Genomic DNA, 17257 nt, shown 5'->3' on the forward strand with positions numbered 1-17257 from the left:
TGCAACTATCTTATAGTCTGTCATTTGCAGGGGAACGGTTTGCATGCAGAACATGTACTATACTATTCAAATAAATACTCCTGCGTAGTTATTGAGAGATGCATGAGTCCGTTATTTTGGCAAAACACAATGTACTGTTTGTGCCAATATGATTCTTAAATGTAAAAATGTTTTTATTGGGTGGTGTTTCTCCGGCAGGCTCCGTCTCCCCGAGTGGCTGCAGAGGACAGCGTCCGTCTGATGAAGGAGCTTTACCTGTTCGACGTCCTGAGAGCCGACCGGACCACCGCTGCACACGGGTAACACACTTCTACTGCTTTTAACACAACACAGGTAACAATCCGATGAGTTTCAAACCATATTTTATTCATTATGTTTTTAATATTATTTTTTACATGTCTTAATAATAACAATAATAATAACAATAATAATAATAATAACAATAATAATAACAATAATAACAATAATAACAATAATAATAACAATAATAATAACAATAATAATAATAATAATAATAATAATAACAATAATAATAACAATAATAATAATAATAATAATAATAATAACAATAATAATAATAATAATAATAATAATAATAATAATAACAATAATAATAACAATAATAATAATAATAATAATAATAATAATAATAACAATAATAATGATAATAATAATAATAATAATAATAATAATAATAATGAAAATAATAATAATAATAATAATAATAATAATAATAATGATAATAATGATAATAATAATAATAATAATAATAATAATAATGATAATAATAATAATAATAATAATAATAATAATAATAATAATAACAATAATAATAATAATAATGATAATAATAATAATAATAATAATAATAATGATAATAATAATAATAATAATAATAATAATAATAATCATTTATCTTTTTACTATTATTCTTTTTATTATAAATCTGAAACAAGCAATTATTTGGTATTTTTGATCTTATTAAAAAACTTAATGATTCATTGATTTTACACAGAATCAAATGAACGTCTAATTGAATTAAATATAAGGACTTCTTTAGTGCTGCTAATTATTATTTGTTTAATTGCTCCGTCTCTGCAGCGCTGTTTGTCTACTTTAATTTAATGGACCGACGTTAGTAATTGTTCTAATTAATATTGAGCAGCAGCTTTCAGCCGTTTGAGTCTGAAAGGTTTTTAGATCATCTTTAATTCAACCACGATAAATTCGTCCTCTGACTTATCTGTACGGGAAATTAGCTCCCAATAGTCGGTTCATTTTGCAGCTTTTGACCTTTTTATTGAACTGGTCTAAACTGACCTTTCCTCCTCAGTCTGGAGCTCAGAGTGCCTTTCCTGGATCACAGGTTCACAGCGTACTACCTCTCTCTGCCCGACGACATGAGGGTCCCCAAGGTCAGTAATGTAGTCTAATCACAAACCAGTTTATACTTCACAAACACCAGGGGGCTTTAACATTAAGATTCCTCCTGTGCAGCACGGGGTGGAGAAGCACCTCCTGAGGGACTCGTTCAGAGACCTGAACCTGATCCCGGATGAGATCCTGTGGAGGCGTAAGGAGGCCTTCAGTGACGGCATGATGTCCGTGAAGAAGTCCTGGTACATCCACCTGCAGGAGCACCTGGAGTCCATGGTACGGAAACATCACACACATTTACATTTGAGCTGCTGAATATCTCATACACTAATTACTGTTTAATTTGACAATAACCAAATCAGAAGATATTGCAATTCATGGCATTTAAAATGATTATTAACGATATTTTAATTTGTATTATTTATATTATCATTATTGGCTTTTTGTATTTACGAACACAATATTACTATTATTGTGATTATCATAACAAGTTGTTGGTGAATTTTTTATTACTAATTATATTTTATTATTATTATTGTTTTAGTTTTATTATTTGTATATATTTCTTCATAATTTTTATTTCTAATTATATTTATTATTCTAATAATATATTTTTAAAATTGTACTATTATTATAATTATTGAGGAAAAGCTTTTATTTTTCCAATAATCATTAAAGGTTTGTAATCAGAATTATAATAATAAAAATACATGTATTATTAATTATTTTCACTATTTCTATTTTTGTTATTACAATACAATTTTAGAATTTTTAGAATTATTAGTAAAACATTTTTTATTATCATTGTTTTTTTTAAATGACTGATTTTATTTATTTTATTCTTATTTCTTATTTTTAATTATTGTAAGGTGAAGAAAAGGCCTGTTTTCTTCATGTTTGTTTGTTTGTTGTTGTTGTTTTCCTCCTCCTCCTCTCAGGTGAACGACGACCAGATGGAGAAAGCTCCCCGGACGTTTCCTCACATGCCCCCCCGCTCCAAAGAGGCCTTTTACTACCGGCAGGTGTTTGAGCAGCGGTTCCCGGGCCGGGCTCAGTGGCTCTCTCACTACTGGATGCCCCGCTGGACCGACGCCACCGACCCCTCCGCTCGGACCCTCGCCATCTACACCCCCGACAAGGAGCCGTGAAACGTTTACAGTGGGGTCAGAATCAGCGTGTCATAACCACTACAAACAGAACCACAAAAAAACACATCACACTGGAGGGTCAGAGCTGCCCTTTGTCCTAAAAATAATCCGAAAATAAAAGACAGGCGAGAATTTAGTTTAATTTCAACGATCAAACATACAAGGCACACGGAATTGACGTCCCCTCTTTACCTGCAGGAAGGTAATCTTAATATTTACCTGCTATATCACTACCAAATCACCTGGTGCCTGGATCTGCCTTCACAATAAAAGCATGGCAAAGACTCAATTTTTCCAAAAAGATTCACATAAAACTCAATTTAAAGCAGGATAGAGTCCAGAAAGACATTTAGCTTATTACCTGGGGCTTTAACAGTCAAAATATACAAGGTACACTGGATTTAAGTCATCTCTTTACTTGGAATAATAAAACGTATACCAATAACCACCAAAGCACCTCGTGTCACCTTCAAAATAAAAGCATGGACAACTCCTCAAATTAATACAAATAATAACAATACACTTTATTTATATGGTGTTTTCAAACCAAATTCACACAATAATTAAATAGCATGTTTAAGTACACACGGAGAACAAAAGGAACCAAACACATCAAACACACAAAAATAATAATAGAGGCTCTAATATGACGCTCGAACGACTAAGAAAAGACATGTTTTACTACTGAAAAATATATCCAACACTTAGCTTTACTTAGACTCAGATCAAATGAAATGAATTTAGAAGGAGTTATCAGAGCTGCTGCTGTTCAGTCGGGTCCTGTTATTCCTAAATACTTGGTACATTTCTCCTTGGTTGTAAGTCAGCTCGCAGAATGTGTGTCCGTCTTGTGAGTAATGTCTGTATATTCTCCATCTGCAGATCATAGTTGAAGATATAGAAAGCTAAAAAAGATGTAGAAACGAGGTCTTTTAAATCCAAACTTGAGCCAATCTGATGATTCCTCCTGTCTACATTAGATAAAAATGTATGTTTTTATTTGGGATTTAGGTTTTATAATCAAATGGATTCATTAGGAGCTGCTAACACCAAAAGGCTGCTGCTCTAGCTTATTGCATATACGCTGTTTGTGTGAGTGAAGGACCTTTTTGTAGCTTTTCATGGGTAGAAGTGTTCATATGTGGATGTTGTCATTGACACTGGCTTTGGTTCTACGGAAGCCCTGAGGGGCCAAAGAGGAGCAACAAATTATAATAATTACAATAACTTGGATTTATAAAGCGCCTTTCAAGAACCAATACTGTGTGTGTGTGTGTGTGTGTGTGTGTGTGTGTGTGTGTGTGTGTGTGTGTGTGTGTGTGTGTGTGTGTGTGTGTGTGTGTGTGTGTGTGTGTGTGTGTGTGTGTGTGTGTGTGTGTGTGTGTGTGTGTGTGTGTCTTTAAGTTTACATTTCATAACAACATTTAAAATGTATTCTGTCTGAAAATTAAAGCAATTAATTATTATTAGAGCATTAAAATATGATGACAAAGAACCATCGTTAACTTGGAGTTTATTAAAAGGCTGTATTTTGTTTTTAACATCATCATTCAGTATCTGACTTTCTTTCTACTTCTTGTTGCTGTTTTATTCTAACTGCTGCTAAAATAAATCCACCTTTTTGCCACAGGTGTGTAGAAGGAGGGTGCTTCTGCTGTCCCCCAGGGGGCGCTGTTACGCCACATTTTAAAGCAGGTTATTGTTAACAAGCATCACGCGCTGCAGGCTGGAGTTGAACCAGTAACCTACAGGAAGTGGACACATTTCAATCTCGAAATTAAATGCAAATGAAATAACTATGTAAGCATTAAATTAAACAGAAACATTTTTAGTTGAAACAAATGTTCCAATGCGTTTAATTTAATTTACAGAGAACGTAATAATACATTATGTTTCATTTTAAATGTAATCGATTTGTTTGAGTAAAACCTGGAAATACAATGAATTCAATTCCGACTGAAGCATAAAAGTAAGATGGAAAAATAGATTTTCTTTGTCCTGTAATTGTGTCACATTGTCATTATATGACTGACTTTGTTTTGTACTTATTTTTGCGGTTTTATTCTCATTTCTGCTCAAATACATTCCGTTTTTTCCACAGATGTGTTGAAATGCTGTGCCACCAGAGGGGCGCTGTTAACCAGTTAGTTGAACAGGTCATCTAGAAGAAGTGGACAAAGTAAAACCTGACATGTATGTAATTCTACTTATAATGTCTGTTTTATTTTAATCTCTGCTAATATAAATCGACCTTTTGTCACAGAAGTGCTTACTGGTTGAGCTACCAGAGGGTGCTGTAACCCCACCTTTTAAAGCAGGTAGATCTTTCAACAACAAGCTGCAGGCTGGAGTTGAACCAGTAATCTACAGGAAGTGGACTGGAGATATAATGCAATTCAATTACCATAAAAGCCTGAAATAATGAGGAAGATCTGGCGAGCTTCAAAAAAGGTTGTTTTATTCGATTTCATTCATTATTATTAATTATTTAAGTGCAGTCATTTTGTCCCATTACCATTTTTCTACCACTTATTGAGGCTGTTTGCGGAAACGCATTAAACTGAAGTTCCAGAGAACTGAATAACAAAGAAGTGTAATCTAAACATGTTCATAATTAAAGAGTTGAAATATAAAGTGATCTACAGGAAGAGGACAAAGTAAAACCTGCAAAAATATAAGTAATGTTTCTTTTTCTCGGTGTTTTATTCTAATTTCTGCTAAAATAAATCCACGTTTTGCCGCAGATGTGCTTACACGGTGTGCCCCCAGAGGGCGCTGTTACACCCGCTTTCAAAACGGGTCATTTTCTCACAAGGAATCACGCGCTGCAGGCTGGAGTTGAACCAGTAAAGAAAATAATTTTAATATTTGTCACACACAGGTCATATATCTCACCATGTGTCCAGGTGGAAGTCCCCTTTAAAAAGCCCAAACGTCCCCCTTGTGGTGTGTTTAAGAACAATCAGTGAAAACAGAGATGAGGCACTATTACAGTGACTTTGGCAGTGCAGTCTTCAGCCATTTAGCCTTTAGCTTTGATGCTCCACAACAACAGGATGGCGGGGAATGCTAACATCGATAACCCCCTCCTCATTTAAAGAAACCGGCACAGGTACAGCACTGCTACGTCACTACGATGTGGAAACAGAATCTTTTTTATTCGGCTAACAGCTACACACAGTTTGGAGAAGAAACAAAAGCAGCGTCTGGTTTGGGGGGTTCGATGAGGTTAGCGGCGCTTATCGTACGTCTGTATTGTGTTCCAGTCATAGGAATCTGCAGTGAGACAAAAGAAGTTCAGCAACATTAGAGAAGGTAGAAAATATCACTGTTTAAAAAAGAAATACACAACATCAAAAACAGACGCGTATTTACACCGAATTTAAATATATACTTTTATAAAAATAGTCAAATTGAGAAAAGAAGGACACGGTTTAATAGGTAGGTTAGGGTGTACTGTCACCACCTTTAAAACATGAAATAAAGAGAAAATACTTTCAGAATGTTTTAAAGGATTTGATATTTACTCACACTCTGGCTCTCCACATGTATTTACTTTTATATCTTATGTCATAAAATAAAATCCCCTCAGCTTGTGTTAACCCTCAGACCTTATTTCAGGCCAACAACCAGAAATCCATTGACCTCCAGTCTTATTCCAGGCTTTAGGACTCATTCCTGCACCTCTCTGTTGCTTTTTATAAATACATATTGAGCGTTTGACTTACCCGGCTCCTCTTCGCTTCTTTTCCCCATCAGGCCAACAAAAGAGTTGACTTTATGCCCTTAAAAGAAATATATCTGAATTAAAAAAGGATCATTGAACCATCGTGACTTATAATTGAACAGCTATGGAACCTCAATAAAAACATTGAGGTCCTGGTCTCCTTCATTTACTTCCAGAACTTAGTGACATCACTATGGAACACTCGCACTCCTACACTTTGTACATGATAGGCTAAGGGGCAGGACATCTCTAAGCGGTTGACCAATCAGAGCAGAGTCTCTGGTTTCAGACCTTTTTGAATCTTTTCAACACATTTCTCAGTACTGTGAAACACACTGCGCGTGCAGAAGCAGTCCAAGCTCTAAATGTGATTGACAGCTGATGGAGCCGCTGTCAATCACAGTAATGGACTGTAATATGATCAGTGAGTGGGGGGTGGGGGTGAATTGGATTGTGGGTAATATTAAACTACAGTGAGCCCCGAGGGAATCTCTTACACCACAAGCATCAATATTTGCATTAGACTGATGAGCGGTAAATATACACAATAAAGTGTGTGGGTGTGGGGTGTGGGGTGTGGGTGTGGGTGTGGGTGTGGGTGTGTGTGGAGAAAAACATCCTCCCCGTTATAATCCCTCAGGCGGAAACAATCCAATTGAACCCTCAGATGTCCCGCGGGCATTGAACGCAGCACTCCTCCCTAACGATGAGTGACTGAGGAATAAATTACATATTTATATTTGTGTTTATGCTGCTCTGTGTGGGAGACTGATCTACAAACACAAACAAAGAGAGCAGAGACACAGGAAATCCCTTCCTCCTCTTCTCTTTCTTTCTCCTCTTTATCTCTTCCTGTGTGTCGGCCGGCGCTCAAAAGCAAAAACCAATCATCTGTGCTCGTTAATTAATTAACTGTGCTGCACTGTTCCTGAACCACTCACACAGATACAGATGCATTTGTAAATATCGGGGGAGACATAAAAGACTTTCTGCTTCACAATGTGCTGTTTAAACATCTGAAACACTTTCTCGTGACGGTGGGGCGCTGTTGATTACTCTAATTGTAAGTCGCTTTGGAAACCTACGGAGGCCAACAGGTGCAAAAACGCTGCAGCTTCAGAGAGGATGCAGGTATAGAAACTCAAATCAAACCTCATGCAGAAACATCTGCAGCAGCTCTTCAACACATGCAGCATCTAGAGAACATTCAGCAGAGGAGACATGAGCAGTTTACTAAAAGCTGCAAGAAGCAACCTGCGTCCTCCAGCAGTTGGTTTTACACTTCATGTGTTTCAAATAGAGCTGCAACAACAAGACGATGATTATAGTTTCAGAAGTTTACAGCCTCTCAAATATGGAGAATCCCTACTTGTTTCTGTCTGATATCACATGCAATGTAATATCTATGGCATTTAAACTCATCCTGTTGGACCTTCAGGAGTTGAGAAGGGTATTTTGCACAATTTTGGGACATTTTATGGACGATAAATCGAGAGAATATTCATTATTTGTGGCTCTAGGTAAGATCTGATCACTTTAAGGCCAACAAAACACTAAAGGATTGAGAAACACATTGAATAAAACGTACAGAAAACATCAATTAGCAGCTGAACCTTTGCATGAAGTATGGACAAACATCATTTCAGAGATTGCAGTTTTGCAGATCAGAAGGGCCCTCAGTGTTTCTAAAATGCTGTTAAAGATGCATGTGGTATTCAGACTTACTTTTTCGGGTGATCTGTGCATTTGCTGCGAGGGAAAAGAGAGATAAAGTTAAACAGAAATGTAGTTTGATGAACCTTTAAGAGTTCTCAGAGCTTCTCGTACCCATGGAGCGTTTTCCCATCAGCCCGATGAACTGGTGCGGCCGTGGCTTCCTCGTCATCCTCAGCAGGATCTCTCTGAACGGATCTCTGGCGAGCCATCCGTCCTGCAGAGGGGAATACCGATGAAGGAGCAGAAATATTAGGGTGCGGATCCATGCACTGAATGGCATGTTAAAGCCAATTAATGAAGACATTTCGGGCCCAAATTAAGCAATAAATGCAAATCATAAATGTATGTTTCATGGTGAGAGTGAGAAATGACTATGTTTACATAAGAAGTTGATTAAAAATGTGCACAATATATAACAATAAATATGTAAAAAACTAAGAAAATCCTAAAGAAATTCAAATTAAATGACTCATAATTGGTAACTGTCGCTAAATGCATCTTTATGCTACGTGTTCTGTGTGTTATATAATAGAGTCTACACCCACTCACACCCTAACGTCCTCCCACACACTGAAACACATATGTGCTTTTAAAAGTACTGCAAAAATCTAAATTCACTAAAAAAGAAAATACAGAAATACAATTACTGCTCCTGAATGCAACATTTCCTGTCTCTTATATAAGGTGTTAACATGTGCACCCCCTCCATCCTCCCACACACGGCCTCAAAAAGTATAACATCACACCAAATATTGAAAAGAAAACAAGAAACTTCAGTAAAAAATGTGAAATAAATTACAAAAAGAGAAGAAATAACTGTCCCTGAATCATCCTGCAGCATGTTATCTCTTATAAGGTTTAACGTTTGCCCCCTCCCACAGACCCTCAGAAATAGGAAATACAATTTAAATAAAAAACTAATTATGAAAAAATCTGGAAAAATAAGTAAAAAAACGAAGGAAAATTCAAAGAATATGCAAAGAAAAACCCTGAATGCAGCTTTATGCAGTTTCCCTATCTATCATCACACGTTCACCCTTTTACATCCCCATCCTCCTCCCACACCCCTTCAACGAATGATCAAATAACTGCAAATATTGAAATGTAAGTAGAAAATGCAAGAAAAACAGATCCCTGAATGCCTCTTCATGCAGCATTTCCTGTCTCTTGTATAAGGTGATTACATTTACCCCCCCCCCCCCCCCCCACCACCACCACCACCCCCCCTCACCCTTCAGAGTAAAAATCCATATGAATTTTAAACTTTCATTAAGCCTCTCCATCAGGACAGTGGTTGCATTAGCCGGGGCCCGGGGCCACCGATGCTGCTCAGTAAATTGAGATGATTTATGGGCGTTGCAGCTTGGCTCGTTTCCAGCTCCCAAAGTCAGAGCCTTCAGAGGCGTCTTCTCTGCTGCCTGCACTTAAAGCGTTATTGGATTTCCTGCTGAACGCATCGTCTTCAGTGGAGTCCTAACATCTGATCCTATTCAAGACTCACCTGGTGCGATCACCTTCTGTACAATAATATAGATCCATTCATATTATCTACCCCACGTTCAGTGTAGGGTGCGTGTTTTCCCATTTATATCAGCTATTTATATTTTTGACAGTATTTCTTATTCGTTTTTTTCCATATTTACTGTTGTTTTATTTTGTATCACAATTATTAATATTTTTATTTTACTTCAAAACTAAAATGATGCAGCTGTAAACATTTTAAAATAGTACTTATAAGGTGTAGGATGCATATTTTTCTATTTATGTTTTTTATAATATTTCTTATGTTTTTTTCCATAATTTATATAGTTTTATTTTGTAGTGCAATTATTAGTAATTTCATTTTATTATTTAAATCAACGCAAACTATTATGCAACAGCAGCATTTCTACAATTTGTGTTATACTATAGGACCCAAAAATCCAATTTGTATGAGCTATTTATATTTTTTACAATATTTCTTATTTATTTTATTCTATATTTTACGTTGTTTTATTTTGTAGTAGATGTATTATTGTATTTATTTATAAAGTATTTCTAATTTAGATTTTTTGATTTATTTTAGCCTTTCTTTATAATGACTTTTATTTTAGAGATTTGGAAACCAATTAATCTGCAGGAGGACACAAGATTTGTTTTTTTATTAAAAAGCATCTCAGAGAGTTCAAACTAAAACTGATTTTTTTTTGGTCACAAAGCTCTTTAATTTCCGTGCAGCAAAGCGTGACACAGTGCATGATAGCAGTCTACAGTTAAATATAATTAGGTATTACTTATTCATCATATTCTATTAAAATGATGGCACATAAAGAGAGCAAAGAATGAGGAGAAATCCATCTTAAAACCCATAAAAGAAAATCATCTAATACTTTGTTCTAGATTTTAATGATCAGTATTGCTCATGCAGAACTCCACATAGCTGTGCAGAAAGGAAGCTGCTGTATGTTATAATTCATCTGGACTTCAGTTTGCATCAGAAGCCAATTCATGTTAAACTCACACACACGTTTTTACAGCTTTCTCTCAGGAAAAGGTCAGAGAAAGTAATAGTAGTCACCTATTTTGCACCAGAATAGAAAGTAAATACGTAAAAAAAAAGAAGAGGGTTTCATTGGGATTGAAGATTTGCAGAGTACCTGGATCTGGTTGCTGCTCGTCCAGTAGTCAGCTTCTCCTTTCGGCTCGTTTTCCTCGCAGAAAACTTGGGCGACGGCGAGAAAAGCCATAAAAACCGGTAAAAGCAGAAACTTCATGGTGACAAAAACGGCTTCTTCTTATCAATAAATATAAGTTAGACTCACTTTTATATTAAAAATACTCAAGTTCTTAACAAAAATGCAGTGCGGTGAGGCACGAGCTGCTTCTTCTTCCCTTCGGAGCTCAACAGTAGTCCATAGTGCGCTGTGCGTAAAGACGCGGTGCCGGAGTCTCCAAACCTCTGCAGCAGGTTCTTCTTCTTCTTCTGCAGTCTTGTGAGTGCTCCTGTCCAGAGAGCCATGCACGCGCTCCTTTATAGCCGCCTGACGTCACAACTGTAGTGTGATTACATGCTTCAGTTACAGTTACATTCATCACGAACTGTAGACGATGTGCGTCACTGCAGGAAAAATAAAATCTCCATAATAAATGTTCTTTTATTTTGTAGCAAAAAAAATGCCTTCAATGCTGAAAACGATGCAACTTTAAGAGACTACTCCAGATTGTTTGAGTCATTTAATGAATGACTGTGCATTAAATGTATCCTGCCTCCACAACATGACACTTATTTGGAGATAAATAATCTGCAGGAGAACAGACTCATTTACCTCACACTGCTTGGGGTTTGAGTTCTATAAAATGCATCCTTTGAACCCAAAGAGTTCAAACTAAAAACGCTTTTTTTTGTCACTAAAATATGACAAGGTGCAATTAAGCAGTCTACAGTCAAATCTAATGAGTCATTACATATTAATCAAATACTATTAAAATGAAAGGCACAAGAAGAGAGTGAATAATTAGTAAAAACCCATTCATCACGATCTGTACATAATGCACGCTCTCCTCCTTTTATTATCGTTAATATTCAGATTCACTGTGACTCCCCGTGTCATTTAATCTCCCTGATAATAAATTAAATCATAAAACTCCTCATGATGAACAGGCCTTATGGAAGATATAAAGAGCGGTGCGGGGATGACATATTTCTGTGTTGGACCCTGAAGGCAGCATCTCCCTGGTCCAATGATATTTCTCCGTGTGATTTTGGAATATTGCAGAAAATAATCCCGATTTTATGAAATGTACACGTTTAGTTCAGGATAATCTTCACATATTAACACCAGGATTTCTGAAGTAAGAAGCTAACGTAGGCTATGAAGGAACTACAGCACGGTCACATGACTTCACGTCTCCACCGCTAAGCTAAAGGAGGCTAATGTTGGGCTATAAAGGAACTACAGCACGGTCACATGACTTCACGTCACCACCGCTAAGCTAAAGGAGGCTAATGTTGGGCTATAAAGGAACTACAGCACGGTCACATGACTCCACGTCTCCACCGCTAAGCTAAAGGAGGCTAATGTTGGGCTATAAAGGAACTACAGCACGGTCACATGACTCCACGTCACCACCGCTAAGCTAAAGGAGGCTAATGTTGGGCTATAAAGGAACTACAGCACGGTCACATGACTTCACGTCACCACCGCTAAGCTAAAGGAGGCTAATGTTGGGCTATAAAGGAACTACAGCACCGGTCACATGACTCACGTCACCACCGCTAAGCTAAAGGAGGCTAATGTTGGGCTATAAAGGAACTACAGCACGGTCACATGACTTCACGTCACCACCGTTAAGCTAAAGGAGGCTAATGTTGGGCTATAAAGGAACTACAGCACGGTCACATGACTTCAGGTCTCCACCGCTAAGCTAAAGGAGGCTAATGTTGGGCTATAAAGGAACTACAGCACCGGTCACATGACTTCACGTCACCACCGCTAAGCTAAAGGAGGCTAATGTTGGGCTATAAAGGAACTACAGCACGGTCACATGACTTCATCTCACCACCGCTAAGCTAAAGGAGGCTAATGTTGGGCTATAAAGGAACTACAGCACGGTCACATGACTTCACGTCTCCACCGCTAAGCTAAAGGCGGCTAATGTTGGGCTATAAAGGAACTACAGCACGGTCACATGACTTCACGTCACCACCGCTAAGCTAAAGGAGGCTAATGTTGGGCTATAGAGGAACTACAGAGACGTACTGTACGTGGCGCTGACACACTTCACGGTTACATATAATAATAAGTCTTATATTTTATCTTCTAATCGCACTTTTTACATTGACTCTACAACACTTACATTCACTGACTCATAAATGATTTTATATATTATTCCTGCAGCTTAATAATAACCCACTTGATGCACACCTCTGTTATCAAAGGCTGCCTGAAGAGGGACCCGGAGCTGCCACTGATTTCCATCAGAAAGAGCTGTCTTTCAGAGAAGGATGCTCGGGATGAATGGAGGACGGCGGACGCAGCTCAACGAGTGCTTGATTTGCCCGAGTGTCTTTATCCCTCTAACAATAAGTCCGGTTTATTTACCCATGTGCTTTTGACGAATGCAAATGTTTTCCCTCGGGGTGAGAATAAAAACATACTCTGATTTCTATGGCAAGTGTCTTTCACGTATTTGTTCAATTCAACCAAGATGCAATATAGATTTACATGAACCGGAGGAGTTGTGAAACTCGGTTTGACCTCGATTTTCTTCTTTCCAAATGTCCGTTTCCGGTTCCTGTTGAACTACAGGTAGAAGAGACGGAGGATGTGTTTGCACTCATTTTCATTACTTATCTGCACTAAGTGTGGGCACAGAGCCACTCCGACCGGGATTTAATCATCTTCACTGCTGTGACAGCTCATCCAATTAACAGACGGGAGGGGGAGGTGAGGAGAGAGAGGGAGGTGATGGAGCTGTTGGTGCCATGGGAGGCAGGAGGGGGAGGGAGGGAGAGGGAGAAAGAGGTAAAGAGAGAGAGCCGGAGGCCACTGAACTCACAGATATAAGTTAACATAATATATTTTACTGACAGATCGAGTCTGAAATCTCAGCAGCTACTTTAAAGAGTCCTCTCCTGCTGATGTTCAGGTGTATATCAGTATGTAGAGTCTCTACTTTAAAGAGTCCTCTCCTGCTGATGTTCAGGTGTATATCAGTATGTAGTGTCTCTACTTTAAAGAGTCCTCTCCTGCTGATGTTCAGGTGTATATCAGTATGTAGTGTCTCTACTTTAAAGAGTCCTCTCCTGCTGATGTTCAGGTGTATATCAGTATGTAGTGTCTCTACTTTAAAGAGTCCTCTCCTGTTGATGTTCAGGTGTATATCAGTATGTAGTGTCTCTACTTTAAAGAGTCCTCTCCTGCTGATGTTCAGGTGTATATCAGTATGTAGAGTCTCTACTTTAAAGAGTCCTCTCCTGCTGATGTTCAGGTGTATATCAGTATGTAGTGTCTCTACTTTAAAGAGTCCTCTCCTGCTGATGTTCAGGTGTATATTAGTATGTAGAGTCTCTACTTTAAAGAGTCCTCTCCTGCTGATGTTCAGGTGTATATTAGTATGTAGAGTCTCTACTTTAAAGAGTCCTCTCCTGCTGATGTTCAGGTGTATATCAGTATGTAGTGTCTCTACTTTAAAGAGTCCTCTCCTGCTGATGTTCAGGTGTATATCAGTATGTAGTGTCTCTACTTTAAAGAGTCCTCTCCTGCTGATGTTCAGGTGTATATCAGTATGTAGTGTCTCTACTTTAAAGAGTCCTCTCCTGCTGATGTTCAGGTGTATATTAGTATGTAGAGTCTCTACTTTAAAGAGTCCTCTCCTGCTGATGTTCAGGTGTATATTAGTATGTAGAGTCTCTACTTTAAAGAGTCCTCTCCTGCTGATGTTCAGGTGTATATCAGTATGTAGTGTCTCTACTTTAAAGAGTCCTCTCCTGCTGATGTTCAGGTGTATATCAGTATGTAGTGTCTCTACTTTAAAGAGTCCTCTCCTGCTGATGTTCAGGTGTATATCAGTATGTAGTGTCTCTACTTTAAAGAGTCCTCTCCTGCTGATGTTCAGGTGTATATCAGTATGTAGTGTCTCTCCTTTAAAGAGTCCTCTCTGCTGTGTCTCCTAGAAGAAGTCAAACGTTATTGAAGATAGACGCTTCGTTAAGTGCAGCTTTCTTTTTGAAGCACTCTAAGCTTTCCTGGGAGGAAATGACGTGTTCTCTATTAGTTCTGAGCACCTGTTGCAAACTTTTATCTGATTGTCTTCGTTTTGCACAGCACGTCTTTCTATTTTTACACAAGCAGGAACTTTCTCCTCGGCTCATATCAGTCGCGGCCATCGCGTTCTCATCTGGAAAATTAACTGCGGCGAGTTCCTGCTGAGAAATATCTGGCGAGTTTATTAAACCCGCAGAGACAGCCAACATGTGGCGGCCTCCCTTTTTAATTATCACTTTATCTTTAATTTGAACGGAGGGGAAGCGTTACGCTGTGCTGCTGAGTTTGTCTGTTTCAAGTCTCCGAGTCAGAGAGGCCAGCACACGTTTCATTTTAACAGCAATTAATAATGAGCACGTTAATTGGCAGACAGTGTAATTATAATAAAATGAATTGCATCACTCCCTCTTTTGACAATGTATTTTATTACGATGCAGACACAAAGTATTACAGATGACCAAAACCCACAATATGTTTGTGTGTGTGTGTGTGTGTGTGTGTGTGTGTGTGTGTGTGTGTGCAGTATATTCCCCCTGATCCTCTTGAGCTGAGGTTATTTCTGTTGTATTTGTTCTGCTTCGCCGCTCTTCATCCACCTTCAACCCGGTCAATAAACCTTTTCTTATCCATTACATTCCCCCCCACACACACACACACACACACACACACACACACACACACACACACACACACACACACACACACACACACACACACACACACACACACACACACACACACACACACACACACACACACACACACTAACATCAGGCTCTCAGTGGGAAGGAATCGACTTTCATTCCCGGGACAAATGACTCTACAGAAGTCACGGATTTATCAGTTCTGATTTTCCTGAACCCTTTTCTCCGGTGCAATGCGATGTGATGTACAATGAAGGGAACATCATACAGTGGGGCAAAAAAGTATTTAGTCAGCCACCAATTGTGCAAGTTCTCCCATTTCAAAAGATGAGAGGCCTGTAATTTTCATCATAGGTACACCTCAACTATGAGAGACAGAATGGGGGGAAACAATCCAGGAAATCACATTGTAGGATTTTTAATGAATTATTTGTAAATTCCTCGGTAAAATAAGTATTTGGTCACCTACAAACAAGCAAGATTTCTGGCTCTCACAGACCTGTAACTTCTTCTTTAAGAGGCTCCTCTGTCCTCCACTCGTTACCTGTATTAATGGCACCTTTTTGAACTCGTTATCAGTATAAAAGACACCTGTCCACAACCTCAAACAGTCATACTCCAAACTCCACTATGGCCAAGACCAAAGAGCTGCCAAAGGAGACCAGACACAAAATTGTAGACCTGCACCAGGCTGGGAAAACTGAATCTGCAATAGGTAAGCAGCTTGGTGTGAAGAAATCAACTGTGGGAGCAATTATTAGAAAATGGAAGACATACAAGACCACTGCTAATCTCCCTCCATCTGGGGCTCCACGCAAGATCTCACCCCGTGGGGTCAACCTGATCACAAGAACGGTGAGCAAAAATCCCAGAACCACACGGGGGGACCTAGTGAATGACCTGCAGAGAGCTGGGACCAAAGTAACAGAGGCTACCATCAGTAACACACTACGCCGCCAGGGACTTAAATCCTGCAGTTCCAGACGTGTCCCCCTGCTTAAGCCAGTACATGTCCAGGCCCGTCTGAAGTTTGCTAGAGGGCATTTGGATGATCCAGAAGAGGATTGGGGAATGTCATATGGTCAGATGAAACCAAAATAGAACTTTTTGGTAAAAACTCAACTGGTCGTGTTTGGAGGAGAAAGAATGCAGAGTTGCCTCCAAAGAACACCATACCTACTGTGAAGCATGGGGGTGGAAACATCAGGCTTTGGGGCTGTTTTCTGCAAAGGGACCAGGACGACTGATCCGTGTAAAGGAATGAATGAATGGGGCCATGTATCGTGACATTTTGAGTGGAAACCTCCTTCCATCAGCAAGGGCACTGAAGATGAAGCGTGGCTGGGTCTTTCAGCATGACGATGATCCCAAACACACCGCCAGGGCAACGAAGGAGTGGCTCCGTAAGAAGCATTTCAAGGTCCTGGAGTGGCCTAGCCAGTGTCCAGATCTCAACCCCATAGAAAATCTTTGGAGGGAGTTGAAAGTCCGTGTTGCCCAGCGACAGCCCCAAAACATCACTGCTTTAGAGGAGATCTGCATGGAGGAATGGGCCAAAATACCAGCAACAGTGTGGAAACCTTGTGAAGACTTACAGAAAACCTTTGACCTCTGTCATTGCCAACAAAGGGTATATAACAAAGTATTGAGATGAACTTTTGTTATTGACCAAATACTTATTTTCCACAATCATTTGAAAATAAATTCTTTAAAAATCCTACAATGTGATTTCCTGGATTTTGTTTTCCCATTCTGTCTCTCATAGTTGAGGTATACCTATGATAACAATGACAGGCCTCTCTCATCTTTTTAAATGGGAGAACTTGCACAATTGGTGGCTGACTAAATACTTTTTTGCCCCACTGTAATTCATAAGATCAACTTTTGGACAATATTTAT

At 38.7% G+C, this 17257-nt stretch overlaps 2 protein-coding genes across 5 annotated transcripts in view; one reads left to right on the plus strand and one right to left on the minus strand.

Moving 5' to 3' along the window:
* asns (asparagine synthetase) overlaps nt 1–5596 on the plus strand; it is a 13276-nt gene extending 7680 nt beyond the window's left edge. For 2 of the 3 annotated variants that reach the window (XM_063900069.1, XM_063900071.1), the window contains exons 9-12: nt 199–299; nt 1334–1415; nt 1498–1653; nt 2316–5595. In XM_063900069.1, the coding sequence (XP_063756139.1) occupies nt 199–299; nt 1334–1415; nt 1498–1653; nt 2316–2525 (549 nt within the window). In that variant the 3' untranslated portion in view covers nt 2526–5595. Of the gene's footprint in view, nt 1–198; nt 300–1333; nt 1416–1497; nt 1654–2315 lie in introns of all 3 variants that reach the window. The other variant, XM_063900072.1, reaches the window with a different exon arrangement.
* tac1 (tachykinin precursor 1) lies at nt 5364–10939 on the minus strand. 2 transcript variants are annotated; one of them, XM_063900073.1, is made up of 5 exons: nt 10605–10939; nt 8080–8182; nt 7978–8001; nt 6254–6310; nt 5364–5801 (listed from the first exon to the last, which is right to left on the minus strand). In XM_063900073.1, the coding sequence occupies exons 1-5, from the start codon at nt 10719–10721 to the stop codon at nt 5755–5757; spliced, it is 348 nt and encodes a 115-aa protein (XP_063756143.1). In that variant the 5' UTR covers nt 10722–10939; the 3' UTR covers nt 5364–5754. The 2 variants fall into 2 exon arrangements, with proteins under 2 accessions (XP_063756143.1, XP_063756144.1); XM_063900074.1 differs by lacking the exon at nt 7978–8001.
* Nucleotides 10940–17257: the final 6318 nt, after the last annotated feature.

This window comes from Eleginops maclovinus, chromosome 13 (genome assembly GCF_036324505.1).
Source record: "Eleginops maclovinus isolate JMC-PN-2008 ecotype Puerto Natales chromosome 13, JC_Emac_rtc_rv5, whole genome shotgun sequence".
NCBI classification, from domain to species: Eukaryota; Metazoa; Chordata; class Actinopteri; order Perciformes; family Eleginopidae; genus Eleginops; species Eleginops maclovinus.